This window comes from Carassius carassius, chromosome 6, assembly GCF_963082965.1.
Source record: "Carassius carassius chromosome 6, fCarCar2.1, whole genome shotgun sequence".
In the NCBI taxonomy this organism is placed as follows: domain Eukaryota; kingdom Metazoa; phylum Chordata; class Actinopteri; order Cypriniformes; family Cyprinidae; genus Carassius; species Carassius carassius.
In genome coordinates, this window is record NC_081760.1 from 3,237,501 (window position 1) to 3,253,390 (window position 15,890).

Genomic DNA, 15,890 nt, shown 5'->3' on the forward strand with positions numbered 1-15,890 from the left:
TTTGCTGCAATACTACATTTGTTGGGTGGCTTGTTTCAGTTGGTTACTTCAAACCTTACCTCAGACTGGCAGAAACATTTTTTGGGGGGGCAAAATATATTTTGCCAAATATATTTACGTCATAAAATATAATATCTTTATAGATTTTGCAGTTCATATACACATGAATTCCAATGTTTACAAAACTGTTTAAAAGCACATGCATAATTGGTTTGAAATCTGATTAAAATTGTCTTAATGTTTCTATGTTTTAAAAAATATACAAATATAAAAGCTCTTTGAAAATAATAAATAGTACAGTATAATAGTACATAACACTAAACTAACACAGAATTGTGTGCAGTGTGATCAAGGCAGCAACAGCACTCTAAACAGTAGGAAGAGAGGATGCACACACAAGAAACTGCTAGATGCAGCTGAATGCAACAGAATGCTAAATGTTTTTGAAATGCATTAACACTTTTTAACTATTTGTATTATACCTTAACACGTTGTCTTAAAAATGTAAAGCTACTGGTGTGAGACACTGAAACATCAGTGAGAAGCAATGCAACGGCAAAGACATCCAACTCAATCTGTTTCCCTAAAGCCACCCTGAGCACTCCAGCAGCCGAAATGACCAAAATGTTACAATGAGTGACGAACAAAAGAAAAACAGACTGAAAAGAGATGCAGGAAGAGGAAATAAAGAGACATTCATGAAGAATGAGAGTGAGTTTGGCACAACTTAAGTACTTACACAGTCAATGGAGTAGTCTGTCCCCTCTGTGAAGGAAAGAAGAGCGAACAGTGGCTTTAGAAACTCATCATATTCTCATTAACCTCTTACATTAATGAAAGCGACAACACCACAGGAGCTCAAACTGGTGCACAGATACACAGAGCATAAAACACTAAAATGACACAAAGAGATTGAGAAAAATGAAGAGACATAATATCTGTTTACACTCAGTACTGACATCTATCATATAATCTCTGTTTACACTTACCGGTATTTTTAATTATTCCCATGCATCTCCAATAGATCTCCTGTATCCACTATTGACCAGATTTTGATAATATTTATAGACTTCACACTACAAATGCAGAGTGGTCATGTGTATCTGATAACCTCCGAATGTGGTTCAAGTGCTACATTCAAAGATTTTGGACCCTGTTTTAAGGCTGCACAATTAATCTAATTCATTTACATCGTTCAAACCAGAATCGTTCAGAGTCCACTCATGTTATTCTGAGTGATTGTGTTTTTTTTTTATTTTTTCTTTCTACAGTTTATCTTAAGGGTTTTTCCATTGTTTTAATTTTAGTTTTAGTATAACATTATAATATCATTCGTATTTTAACCTTTTTATTATTATTATTATTTTTATTAATATTATTAGTCGACGTTTGAGGCTTAGTAATATAGAAAAGCAATACAAGTTTTTCAGTTTGAGTGTTTTCAGGTTGTTTATTTTCATCTAAAAATATGGCATGCGGTTGCTTCAAACAATGGTATAAACATATCATTCAGTGGAAATTGTGATAATCATAATTAATAATAGCAATTACAATTTCAAGGGAATAATCGACAATTATGATTTTTGTCATAATCGGGCATCCCTACCCTGTTTAGATCTGTATTTAGCAGGCCACTTGTGACTCTGTCATCTGAGATGGATATGAATAGCAGGTATAAGCTGAGCCAAAAGAAGGTGAGAAGGGATAACTGCAGGCTGGAGAAGTGGGTGTGCCTAAAGGTAGGAGGCGTGGATAAAGGTCTTTCTGATTGGTTAGGCTTAGGGGTTAGTTTCTGTTGTAAAATTCACCTTTGGCATACCCATTACTCTGACTTGCAGCAACCCCTGTCTCAAAGAAAGAGGATCTGTTCTCTGAGAGCAGTGAATATAGCCAGGAAAACAACAAAGAAAGCAATATAACACAGAGCATCTTAATTCCTACATGATTAATTTCAGTGCACAACTGTACAATGATCAGACTAAATAAATCTATTCTATAGTCATGGAGAGCTGACATATGCTACAGATGCCTGATGAGGACAAAATGACCATATGTTTAGAAGGAAAGATCTTTAGTTGAGGAGAGAGTGGGGTAAGATGTGAGTGGGCAAAATCAATCTCCTCCTTAAGAAACTGTGAAAGGTTTTTGTCATTCTACTACTGCATATACTAGTAATAATAAGTCTCATAACTAAGTCCCCTCTGCTCACCAAGGATGCATTTATTTGATCAAAAAATATAGTAAAATCAGTAACATTGCGAAATATTATTATAATTTAAAATAAGCATTTTTTTATTGTAATATATTGTAAAAAGTTAATTTATTCCTATGATGCAAAACTCAGCATCATTACTGTAGTCTTCAGTGTCACATGATCCTTCGAAATCATTCTAATATGCTGATTTGGTGCTTACAAAACATGACAACTTAAATTAGTGTGGCACAGCTTACCCCACTCTCCTCTACACTCAAAAACAGTTTAAAAAGTCTGTATTGTCTCATAGTGCCCTCAGCAGACAAGCATTTACTGTATGATAGACCTCAACAGGAGAAGTCTAACAGACGAGAGATGAGCAGATGGATCATCTGCCGTTCGTGGAGATGGTGCTATTAGTTCATCTATCAGTTTTACCTGTCGGAGCGAAGAACTCCCAGCGTAACCTAGAGCTACTAGAGGAATGTGAGGACTCTAACAGACCCACACGCACACCGAATGAAAGAAGGGTAGTCAATGACAGAGACAAAAAGCAAGAGAAAAAGGTAAACCAGAAAGAAAAGCAAACCAACAGAGGATTTAGAGGAAGTAAATGAAGGACTTCAAAAGTGTGAGAAGTGTGGATAAGGGATTAATTTGGTCATCGCATTATGAGAGAAATGTGGATATGGAAAGTGTAAAAGTTGTATTACCTGTCAGTGAGAGTGAGTGTGAAGTCTGCTCAGCCTTGGTGGACTCGGCAGCTGAGCTCAGATCACATGAATTACAGTCTGAATCAAACTAAAAAGAAAATCATCACAGTCAATGTGGAAACATAAGCAGGTTTCCAACAGAATACACAACAACACATTCACCTACATTTTTTGAAGGTATGATATTGATGCTGACAAAAATCCTCTGTTACAAATAAGTGAGGAATAATATATAGTCAGCTGTACATACAGCCTGAAAATGAAAAAAAATAAAATAAAAAACATGGAAATATTGACATACTTTAATACTCTTAATGGTTTATAATCGCCATACTTGAATTTATGTATACTAAACACTGCCAGGAAGAGTAACAAATTAATCAAATAATAATCAAACAATCATTCCTATGGAATGACATGTCGTAAATCGTAAAACATTTTCAAAAATTGTATATGAAAAAGCTGGACGTGATATGATCTCTAACAAAACAAAAACAGGTTGAAGAAGGACAACTCCAAAACAAATGAAAAATAAATAATTCTGTATGTAGACCTTCATACTCTTTTGAAATTATTTATTTTCGTTTGTAAAAAGCACATTTATTTTTTCTAAATGCTTTAATTTTTGCTTGCAAAACTTTATTTTCTTTTGCGATGCTTTAATTATTTTGCAAGGTTATGTGTTTTATTAAAAAGTGAAAAGAGAGACATGAAGGCCCACCTGCTCTGTGCTGGACGTGTCATTTGGTGGGACGGACTGTGTCTGAGTGAGTTCTGTCACTATGGTTGTTGTAACCACACAGTTGCGCTTCATCACTGTGTCAGGCCCTGGCTGCTTTCCTAATGAAATAGGAAACTATAATTTAATTTAAAAATCATTCATTCTATGCTACCTCTGGTATAAATGGGTTACATTATATAAGCACATTTTGTTTTGTGCTCAGTTAGTAATTTGCATATATTTGCACTTACAGTAAATTTTATAAGTATCAAATAAGTGTTGCTGATGTGAAATGTGGTCAGCCAACTGTCAATCTATTAAACTACTTTAGCTACTTAAAGTGATAGTTCACCTTTTGTCATTTCAAACCTGTATGCATGTCTTTGTTCTGTGGAAGAATGTTGGGAACCAAACTTGATTGGTGCCCATTGACTTCCATTGTATGGAGAAAAACACAGTGAAATTCCTCTTAATATCTTCTTTTATGTTCCACAGAAGAAAGAAATGCATACAGTTTACAGAGGGTGGGTGAATAATGACTCTTTTCATTTAGGAGTGAACTGTCCCTTTAATTCTAAAAGTACACGGGATGAAGTTTTGATTTCTGAACGTTACAGTAAACCTTCATTGTATGTCAGTATGTCTATTACTCATCATATGACCGCTGAATATTACAAACTATAGCTAATATTATAATCCTCAACCTTCTGGTTCTGACAGCGATGGTGTAGTTGAGATGTCTTTGTTATTCACTTCATCAGGACTAAGAGAACACTCTTTTTCCTTCTTTCCGGCTTCTTTCTCCTGGTCAGAAACGGTTGTCTGTGAGCTTTGCTGGTGGTCTGAGGCTTCTAAAGCAATAAGCTCCTCATTTAGTTGACTTTGAGTAACTGGATTTGGAGGTGAGGAAGATAAGTCGACTTGAGGACACGACACAGAATCTTTATCGTCCCTCTCTCTGTTCTCTTGCAGAGTCCCGTCACCGTTCACACGTATCAGCCCATCGCTCTATAATAAAAACAGAACACACATTTATTTAAGCTGATTATTAGTTGTTGGTTATTGAGATTATAGTCCTTGGTAAGATAGTCTTGCCTTTATTGATTTGCGGAGGCCTTGGCTGAATTTGGGCTGGCTGTAGGGTTTTGGGGTGATCAGGGATACAGGCTTTGAGGGGACAGGAGGAACTTGTGTAGGCACTAACAGGACTTTTGGAGCGTTTGTGGTCTCATCAGATGATGGCTCGGGGGTTTCGGGCTGTGCCTGTACCTGTTTTTGTGCAGTCTTCTGGTCTACATGGACACTGTGGTGTGTTTGGGTAGTTAGTTCAGGCTTTAGATCCTCTGCTTCTGCTAAGGCGGTGCATGTCAGCTTCTTCTCAGGCTGATGGAGAGGTGACGTGTGCATCGGTGAAGCCGCAGAAGGCAGCTTGGGGAGCTGGAGTTTCTCCAGTATGGCATCACTGATGGTGAAACGGAGAGCATAGCGTTGAAGCACAGCTGCCTTTTCTTCTGGAGTGGAGGCCTTACAGTATTGTTCATGTAGCTCCTGTTCCCTACGTTCTCTGAAAGAGAATCAATAGAAAATCAAGTGACAAATATTCATATTTATATAAAAAGGTTTCGGAAATATTTCTCAAAACGTATTTCTAATGATCTTTACTGTCATTTTTGATGTCCTCGCTGAATACAAGTATTTACTTCTTTACAAAAAACAAACACAACTCCTAATGACCCCTAACTTTTAAACAGTATTGAAATTAATTAGGCTTTTTTTTTCTTCATTGTGATATCTGGACAGTTGTATTACCCTGACATTTTTTAATAAAAATTCATCATCTAAATTAATTTTAATCCATGCTATTCTAGTCAAGCCACTGACGTATTTTTTGAATAAAATAATGAACAGACGGAAAAAAAAGAGCATCATGTCATTGACCCTTTAAAAATTCGGTTCTACTAAAAAGTAACTTTGTTTTAAAATACCAACACTTCATATTCACTAAACCCCTCCAAAATCTGGAGGGTGTAGAGTTCAATTTGTGTCTCACTTCTCCTCAACGATTTCTCTGTATGTCTTGATGCTCTTCCGGCGATGGCCGGGTCCTCCATCTGTTGACATTAGCTTCTCCATCATCTTCCTCTCTTCTTCCTTTTTGATCAAATCTTGAGATGCACTTCGCCTCCGATTCTTCCAGCGAGCCAAGTCCTAAACACAGAAGCCAGAAAATGTAGATACTTATGCATGTGAGCTCATTAAACATGTGTTTGTGTGGGTTTGTATGACTCACGTCCTGCCACTGGTCCTCCTCCTCTCGGAGTTTGTTGTACTGGTTGTGTAGGTTCTCATGTCGTGATTGGCTGTGCGGCTGAAGGTAGGCCAGCTCATCCTCTTCATCACGCATGTCAATCAAGCTCACACTCCTTTGAGTAACAAACAAAAGCAGACATGTTTACAAGTGCTGTAATCCTTTTAGCTGAAGAAGGAAATGTGCAATCAAAGCCAGAGCAAAAATAACACTACATCTCTTCTTCTGACCTGAAGACACGAAAGCAACAAAATATAAAATGTTATTATGATGCTAACAAGGAATGATAAGTGGAAGAACTGTTAGTGGAAGAACAACACGTGGTTATAGGAACCATGAGCAATACAAACAGAACAAGTACAAGAAAAAGCTGATTTACATACAGTATATGACAACATCATTTCTTAATTGCTCATGTTGTTCAAAACCCATATTATCATACCACATTCAATTTTACTAAATCTGATATATCTATTTTATCCCAACTCACAAAACTGACATGAAAACTGATTTTAAGTTTCAGTCAGTTTCTCGTATAAAGCTATTGTATGACTTGATAAAATGTTAAATATGTACACGCCATATTTGCATCCTTTTGAAACTTGTAAACTCGAATGAATTGTAAATGCATGGAAAAGAGCAATCAGCACATTGTTATTCTTTCCCCTCATCCAGTCATATAGATTTAGAACAACATGACAAGCAAATTATGACAGAATTTGATTTTTGGTTTAAGTGTTCCTTTAATAAAACTGGGTGTGCTGTAGTGGATTGAGGTTATGGAAGTAAGTTAATCTGTGTGTGTGTGTGTCTGTGTAACAATTTCCTCCAGGCAGCAAAAGCATCCATCACAGCAAACCATGAGAAAGATTCAAATACATGTTGTCGCATGCATGTGTAGCTACAGGCTTTTGACTGCTCAGCTTTTGAATATGCATGCATAAAGTACAAGAGAGAATTTAGATGACAGTTAAAATGGTTGTATTTGAATGTGAATAGAGACACCACTGAATGCTTGTGTTGACTGTACATGCAACTGCTCAGTTCTGCAGCGACAGTAAGAAGACAGAAAGAAAGGAAGGAAAAGAAACTTACTCCGTTTCAGAAACACTAGTAGCTCTGAATCTAGAACATTAATGGATTAAAAAAAAAAACAATATAAATAAAGTTGAGCTTTAAAGAACAAAATGGTCAAACATAACATCATAGAACACTTACTTTAGACCTTTTTTTGTTGTTGTTAATTATTACCCTTCAAAATAAAAGGTTGCCTCACTATACTAGATAGGAGTTGATATAGTTTCTAGCTACTGTGCAATGTAATTTTTTAGCTTTATAGACATCATTTTGTGTGTGTGTGTGTCTTCATGTCAGAAAGTATGTCAGTAAAATGGGTTGTGAAAAGCATTTTATATAGACTTGGAGCTGTAAGTAATATTCAGTCAGCTCTTAAAATGAAATGACTACTTTTTAATAATAAATTATAAATTACAGCACCTCTAAGGATAACCATTGCACCAAACCAATCAGTGAAGTAAAGTGAAACAATGATAAGGTACATAGATACAGGCGTGAGACACAATATCTTTCCATGCAGAAATACAAAAATACATTTCATTCAGAGCGCTTTCAAAAGTAATAAATTGGTCCTGAAAGTGCTTTCTCACATTGGGGGGAGATCATCATCTTCCTGCCAAAGGGGGCGACGTGAGGGTTGGTGAGGTTTGGGGGAGGGGCTTTTGGTAATAGGCTCATCTTTAATAAGACTTTCATGTCCCAGCACACCCACAGAGCCCGCCTCCTGCCTGTCCATCATCTGAGGGCACTTCCTAGGCGTGTCCTCAGCATCCCTTGGGGGTGGGGCCACAGAGCTAAGGGCGAAGCTGAGAAAGTTGCCATGGTTACTAAAGCAAAGCAAGGCTGTGAAAGGGAGGCTGAGACTCTGCTCTCTGACCACAAAACACAAATCGCCAGAGAGTGCAAAGAACAGAGTGAACAAAAATTAAAAGGCTGAAAGATTTATTAGGGGTGTCAAAAATGCATTACAACACAGAGAGAAAGAGAGAGAGAGTTATATATCAATAAAAGACTAGAAACAAGGAGAATTATTCAGTTTTGTGAAGAAACTCCAAGTCAGTCACACATATTATTAAACAGGCAATAAACACCAAAAATCATTGATGCACGTGACATCCATCTCTTCTCTGTACTCTGAAAATCAACCTGCACACAGCAAACTCAAAACCATATCTAAAAAGGCCCATGCTAATAATTCTCCTTTGCATGGACACCACAAAAGCAGCATTCAGAGCATTCATAGGCGAGCGCTTCATTCCCAGAGGGTCCTAACCTGTCCAGAGATGGGGGTGTCTCTTGCTCTCTAGGCTTGACGTGTGACTGCGATCCACAGACAGGGGTGATTTTATGTTTGACAGCAACAGGTTTGGGCAAAAAAGCATTAAAATCCTGTCCTGGCTTTTGGTAAGATCCAGTCCTTTGAGCAAGCATGTCATCTTTCTCAAAATCTGCCAATTGATCGTCATCCCCACATTCCTCATCACCAGTGTAAATGCCAGGGCGATTGGCCTTAGTTGCAGAAAAACGTACAATGTCAGGGCACTTTTCTGTTACTACAGCAACTGGAACGGGTGTCTTTGGTACTTGGTCGACTGGTTCATTTCTGTCAAAACAGCATATGCTGATAACGAACCTGACAAAAGAAACTCAGTTTGTGCAATACTCTCTAAGGCAAAAAGTAATGCAAACAGGTTAAAAACGAATGCACACATACATTCACTTCTCTAGGAACAAAAAAATAAACTGTTCAGTAAGATGTTTTGAGTGATTGTTAGCTCATTGCTACGGTGTTCTGAGTGGTTGCTATTGCAAACTGGGAGGTTGTTTACTGGCCCAAGCATTATGGTTTCTATAAATGACTCTGTGCCTCTTTTATTTCACCACAACACATAGCATGTTAGACTCACATATTATCAACAAAACTTAGTCTTTCTTGTCCCACCTTTGTCCAATCTTGGTTCTCTTTGTCTTAATGTTTCTTTCCAGGCATTGGAAGTCTCTGTCTCCACTCGTGCCCATCTGAATACTTCCTTTCTGGGCTAAGGAAGCCCCTGTAGCACTGTCTCTCTTTGAACCCGGCTGCGGGAGGAATCGGTTATGTGAAGTCCCATTAGCTGGCTTCTGAAACGCTCCTGTTCTACGAGCTAGCATGTCATCCTTTTCTACATCCGGTTGCCTCTCTTCTTCATCCTCTTCATCATCCTCCCTCTCATCCTTCACTTTCTCAGCCAGTTCCTCTTCCAGCACCCTGTGCTCGGTGGAGGTCAAAGGCCATTTAAGGTCAGACATAAAAGGGTTTGGAAGTTCAGGGGGCATGATAGGAGCAGGCTCAGGGTTTGCATCTCCACTGTTCAAGTTAGTTCATAATGTATTTGGAGTGGAAGGAAAGAGAGAAACAATGAGTCAGAGACAGAAAAAGAAAAACAAAATGAGGGAGAAGGACAGCGAATGCAGAGACAGGCAAGAAAAGATGCAGTCCAGTGGGAACCAAAGCAACTGCAGTGCAGTTACTCAAAACTACAAAACACATTTTATTACTTTCATGCACAAGCACAAACGCATATTTCATCGTTTTTTTTCTCTAGTTTCTTCACAGTCAGACAGTCAGATATTTCAGTCCAAACCAACAGTCAGGCATTCACAGCTAAGTTCTCTCCTAAACAGGGCAAAAAAAGCACAATTTTAGCATCATTCAGGGGTGCTACAGATGCTAGCGTCATGCAAACAGCCTGAAACCCAATTGCTCTTCTCCAGATAACAAAGGTTTTAAGCAGCAACAGTGGTGCCACAGTTGTTAGCATCATGCTAACAGTCTTTTAATGCACCTGTCCTCTAGATTCATAAACTCCAGTGAGATTAAACCAACATGCCCTATAAATGCAGCATCACTGCTAAGATCACTAAACACATTTTCAAACTCCAACATTCAGTTCAGACCATTTGATAAACAAAACTCCAATCCTCAAAAAGCAGTGTTCGTAAAAGTCCGTCAGTAGGCTGCTTCACAACACGAATACTAAGAGATTCTAAGAAAACAATGAGCATTGTCTAAAAGGGGTCATATTGTGAAGTAAACAACGAAATAGAATACAAACTAATGCTGTGTTCATGCCATTTCACAAATACTAGATGACCACTGGGATGTTACTCGAAGCTGGTCACAAACTCAGAATTATGCTTTTCCATGTCAACACTATTACCACCAAAATGAATGTATGTAAACCATATACAAAACCATAATACAATAAGTCATTATGCAAATTAACCATTAATAAACTCATAGTTTAGTGGAATATATTTACTCAACTCTGTGCTAGCGATATCAAACTTCATCTTTCGTTTGTTTTTAGATTATTCTTGCATCATTAAGACATTAACCACAGTCAATTATAGCAATTGCTTTGATTGACTACTGTTGAATAACTCTAAATTAACTGCTAAACTACATTTTACAGCTGAAACCATTGCCATTTTGATTGTTTCTGCATAATGCCGTGGAAGTCATATGGTACGAGTCAGAGCTCACACAAAAGTTGAGTTTATAAGTTGTAAATATGAGGATTTGAATTTATTTTATTTTTTTAAAACCGTAATATTTTCTCAATTACGGTATTTCCAACATGGCATGAACACACCTTAGGCACCAGGCAAAAAATAATTGTAATCTAGTTGGAATATATTAAACAATAAGCAAATTTGTATTTTAAATACAAATTTAGGCTATATCTTAGAATTTATTTTTTTATTTTATTTTAATCTTTATCTCACAATTACTTTTTTTATTTTACATATTTTATAAAATAATATCATTTAGGTATAATATACATCATTTATTTTTATATAATATATGAAACATTTTTTTTTTTAAATATAATTTATTTTTTATATTATTACATATTCGATACTTATTCATTTTCCACGCAAAATTTACACAGAAGTCTTAAAGTAGCAAAATTACTAACAGTTGTGCTGAAAAATAGTTATCAGAAATTATATTATGACTGTTTTAAGTGTAATATATATTACGTATATATATATATATTATAATATATAATATTATATTATATTAATATTATATATAATATTATTTTGCAATATATATTATACTACCATATTATCAATGACCCTCAGGTAAACAATAAAATAAAAATGTGCACATTTTGGTCTGATGTACTTGGATGTGCATGTATTTATGCATCTATCCTTCTCCTTCTGCCTTTCTTTCTTTCTCTCCTACCTGCCAGCTGCTCTCTTTGTCAGCCTGGAGCCCAGCCCTATGGTGGGCACAGCAACAGGTGCCATCGAGAGGAGATATCGAAGCTTCCCTGCCTCGTCCCCCTGTCCCTCTTCCCCTTCCTCATCCTCTTCCTCTTTCCAGGAAGTACTTTCCATATCTGTCACACCCCCAAAAGTCACAAAACGCTTCCGTTCACCGGAGGAACGTTCTTGGCAACTGGCCAGGTCATTCTTGGCAACCTTCATCTTGGAGGCAACAGAGTGGCAGCCTTTCTCAAGACACGTCTGACACAGAGGGACAATAGGGTCATCGCTGTTCACACGCACACACATACATGACACAAGTAAGTAAAGAAGAGAAAGAAAGAAGAATTAGAGGAGCAGAGGGAAAGAAATGATGAAAACTAAAAAAATACTAGTACAGAAAGACCATGTCAAGTCAAAGACATAAAGAGAATTGTCATGGATGTCTGGATGGGAATTTGTGTGATTTCCAAATAAACCTACAGATGCTGATGCAAGCATGGCCTTTTTAAACATACAAAAGGGTAATTACTATACTGAAGGAATGACACACACAGCCTTGGCTCTTCTACAACAGTTTAGTATGTGGTCTAACACTCACATGCTCTCCTCCCTCATTCTCTGTGAGCATCTCTTGCTTTCAATTGTTGCCTTGGTGACGTCTGTATGCTAGAGAGGGGCTTCCTCTGCTAAAAGAATTTAGAGACTCACAAAGGCCCACTTTAACAAACATCACCACAACAGCGTAACAAGACAGAGCCCTATTATGCGACACTCAGACCAAGCTTATTGGCTGTAAGCTTTGACCGATTTAAATATATTTTAAGCTCACACTGCATCTAAACCAGTTGCATTACTTTTTCAGTGGCAAGTAATTTGTCTGTCTACACTGACAGATCCCAAACATGTGAACTACAGTTTATTCTGAACAGCATTTTCTAAGGTTGACAACATAGTGGGAAAAATATTCTGCAAAGCAAGATTAAAAATAAAATAACATGATAAAAAATGCTTAAAACATTTTATAACCCCTTCTTAATCATATAGCATACTAATGGATAGAATTAACATGGGAAAATTTATTGCCTGTTGCTTTATTACATCATGTCTGGTTAGGACATACCAGAAAAAAGTTTATTTTCGTTGACAATTAACTTAATTTCAGAAACTGGTGTGTCATATCTTTTATGTGTTAAAAATACATAAAACATCAAATTTGATTAGAGAAGCTCAGTGTGAAACCTCTGTGTTCGTGTGTCATGTTAGGTCAGGGTCAAAGGTAAAGGTCAGACACCTGCTCTCTGTATTCATCTTGAGCCTCTGCCATTTCTCCAGGTCCGTCTGATTGATGGTAGTTTGAGCCAATGACTGACAGGGGTCCCTCTGTGGGACAGGCCCATTTTGGCCCCGCCTTCTGGCCAGGTCGTCTGTCTTTAAATCAGGCATCACCACCCTCGCCCCTTTCTCTCTGTCTGTTCCCTCCTCATTCTCCTGCTTACACTCACTGTCTTTCTCAGAGGTCAGGAAGGGGTTGTCCTTGCGATTTATGATTGACACTTCAGCACCGGTGGAGTCAGACTCACTGTAGATCAGTACGAAGAATACACTGAGCTAAGCAGGAGGAATGGCATTAACTTTTTGCCACACATGCAATTAGCAAGTGTATCTAAATATTTAATTATTTAAATAGAATTCAAAGATTAAAAAAAAAAAATCATATTAGAAATATTTTTTACCAACCTAAAAGCTGTATTTAGCATTTTTAAAAACATATTATTATTTATTCATTTATTTGTCCCTATAACAATTGGATTATTTATTTATTGTTTTCTTCCAGATTTTCAGTTACTTCCAGGATCACAGTCTTTTAATATCAAATCATGAATAATGAATAATACGGCTCCTAATAAAGTTACCAGCCAAATGACCAGTAAATCAGTACAATTATTCTGTGCTCAATAAGTGTTCATTTTTGATACTGTGCTCAGCTCAGTGTGAGCAAAGTGTGTGTTTGTTTCGAGGCACCTGCTATCTGTATTAATCTTGAGTCTCTGCCATGTCTCCAGGTCTGACTGAGTGATGGAAGTCTGGACCAATGACTGATGAGCATCTTTGGGAGGGCGTGGCCCTCCCCCAGTCCGCCTTCTTGCAAGATCATCTTTGAGTGGGTTTGGGACAACTATCTTCCCCTCTACCTCTTTCTTATCTTCCTTATCCCTCTCTTTTCCCCTGTCTTTTTCAGGATTCAGGAAAGGGTTGTCCTTACGAGTTATGATTGACACCTCAGGGGAGGCGGAGTCAGCCTGACTGTGGTAGAAACATAACATTATAAGAAATACAAAAAGGCGGACTCATAAATACCACATAAAACATCAACAATCCCAATATTGACCAAAGAACTATGGATGCAATTTCATCGTTAGCATCATAGCTCTACGATTCTGTGTTTCCCAAAACCAAAGTTCCAACAAACATTCGCAAACAACATCGTAAAGTTGTATGGTTGAAACTACAACTCTCATCCTGTGTTTCATTTTAGTATGACAGGTGAACTTGTGGTCTCAATTTAGCTCGTCATGCTAATGACCATTTTTTGAAGCATGCATGTGCATATGTTATCTACGGCAGTTATTTTTTAATCAATGTGGTTCAAATGACAATACAATAAAGTTACTATTGTAACAGAAAACAGTTGTCACTAGCTAGTTAATTTTTCCTACAGTGCATTGTAATACAAAGTTCTGTCATGAAACTCTAGACGGCGCAGCTAACTGGTTTCTTTTCCCATTAGCAGCCAATGAGCTTGCTGCTCAATGTTCAAATACTTGGCTAATGCCCTCCACCTTCCCCAGCTCCACCTGTATAGATCTGCTACGGGGAGTTTCATGTGTGTTATATGTGCTCACAGCAGCATAGCTGTGGATGTCTTAGCAGTAGTAAGTATATGTATTTGCTCTGCTGCAGCAGCAGCGTAGCAGATCTATTCAACCAAACTCCAATAACATTGCCATGTATATTAACATGCTAAAATTCAAAGAGTTGATGTGACAGAATTATGGTAGTTAAGCACTGAGTGTTCTAAGTGGTTGATAGGCAGTGGCTGCAGTGTTCTGGTTGGAAAGATGAACCAAACAATCAAAAGCCATATCAGTCCAAAAAAACAAAGCATACTAGGTAAGAACAGGCTGAAGTAATGCGTCAAGTCATTCAAGTTTAAGTAGGAATCTTAAATCGTTAGCAATAGATTGAAGCACTCGTCTGTGCATGAGCCGCCACATTCGTGGGCCATATATGTTCTGTGCCACATGGGAGGAAAAAAATCTGAGTTGGATTATTTGAAGTGTAAATATGGCCTATAAGGAAACTCTGACCCAAATTTGCCCAGTAACTTCAAGTTAGATTTGTATAGCCAACATAACTAGACCGTGAGCATGAGACACCATCACACTCTGTCACAAGCACACCTTCTTTTCTCCTGTGCCATCTTCTCCATCCTCTCCAACACGGCATGTTGGGATGCCAGCCTGATTCCCTCCCATTTTTCTCGGTCCTTCCAGCTACAAGAGCCTGGCAGGAAGTGATGCGCCACACTGGGTTTAAATTGATTCATGCGTGCTCTGCGAGAAGCAAGATCATCTTTCTGGACATCTGGAACCTTCTGTTCTGCTTCTTCGTCCTCATCTTCCTCATTTGAGTCCCACTGATGTGGAGCGGCGGCCCGCATGAACTCATTGTCACGTCGGAGAATGATGTCCGGTGAGGGTGGTTTGGCTTTACTGGCCTCCACAGGATTCACAATTGGACTGAGGAGAAATTTTGCCATGACAAAATTTGAATATATTTTTTGAAAAATAGAGTGCAACAGCGCTTTGTTCCGCAAGTAGTTTTTCCCATTATTTTTTTCCATAAGGACATAATGACGTAATTTAAAACATATGGAATGTAAAACTATTGATTTAAAGGTATTGATCATATATAGTTGTGCTCATAAGTTTATATACCCCTTGCAGAATATGCAAATATGTTAATAATTTTAACAAAATAAGAGGGATCATGAAATGACATGTTAGTTAGTACTGTCCTGAATAAGCCATTTCACACAACAGGTGTTTATATATACTCAACAAGACAAAATAACTGATTTAAGGATATGTAAACTTTTGAACGCAATTATTTTTATAAATTTAGTTATTATTCTGTCTTGTGGAGCTTATATAAACATCTGTTATGTGAAATAGCTTATTCAAGATAGTACTAAATAAAGAACAACATGCCATTTTCATGATACATCTTTTTTAGTTAAAATTATTAATATTTTGCATATATTGCAAGAGGTATGTAAACTTTGAGCACAACTATATATGGTTTATTGTGAAATATAAATTTCATGCATCCAAATATTTAAGTTGCTTGAGAGCGCAGGAAAACTGGCTCCACATTATTCGTAGCGCTTCAAAAGATGTGTTTAAGAGTTTTCTTTTCTGATTGGTAGAGATTTCTCTGTAAAATCATGGGTAATGTAGTTTTTCACCAGGAATTTCCCCTTTTGAACATGACTATTAAAAAACAAATTAAAATTTTGTAGTCTGGTGGCTTCAACAAAACCATAATTAGGTC

At 37.4% G+C, this 15,890-nt stretch overlaps 1 protein-coding gene across 1 annotated transcript in view; it reads right to left on the reverse strand.

The window, feature by feature from the left end:
- The window catches only part of LOC132142115 (uncharacterized), a 46,525-nt gene that overhangs the window by 7,083 nt on the left and 23,552 nt on the right, over positions 1–15,890 (reverse strand). The window contains exons 10-24 of the mRNA XM_059551752.1: positions 14,738–15,076; positions 13,299–13,580; positions 12,568–12,855; positions 11,251–11,562; positions 8,956–9,360; positions 8,287–8,616; positions 7,604–7,819; positions 7,032–7,061; positions 5,919–6,051; positions 5,679–5,836; positions 4,724–5,192; positions 4,333–4,636; positions 3,629–3,747; positions 2,908–2,995; positions 2,633–2,689 (exon numbers count right to left, since the gene is read on the reverse strand). Coding sequence (XP_059407735.1) covers positions 2,633–2,689; positions 2,908–2,995; positions 3,629–3,747; positions 4,333–4,636; positions 4,724–5,192; positions 5,679–5,836; positions 5,919–6,051; positions 7,032–7,061; positions 7,604–7,819; positions 8,287–8,616; positions 8,956–9,360; positions 11,251–11,562; positions 12,568–12,855; positions 13,299–13,580; positions 14,738–15,076 — 3,530 coding nt within the window. The remainder of the gene's footprint in view (positions 1–2,632; positions 2,690–2,907; positions 2,996–3,628; positions 3,748–4,332; positions 4,637–4,723; positions 5,193–5,678; positions 5,837–5,918; positions 6,052–7,031; positions 7,062–7,603; positions 7,820–8,286; positions 8,617–8,955; positions 9,361–11,250; positions 11,563–12,567; positions 12,856–13,298; positions 13,581–14,737; positions 15,077–15,890) is intronic.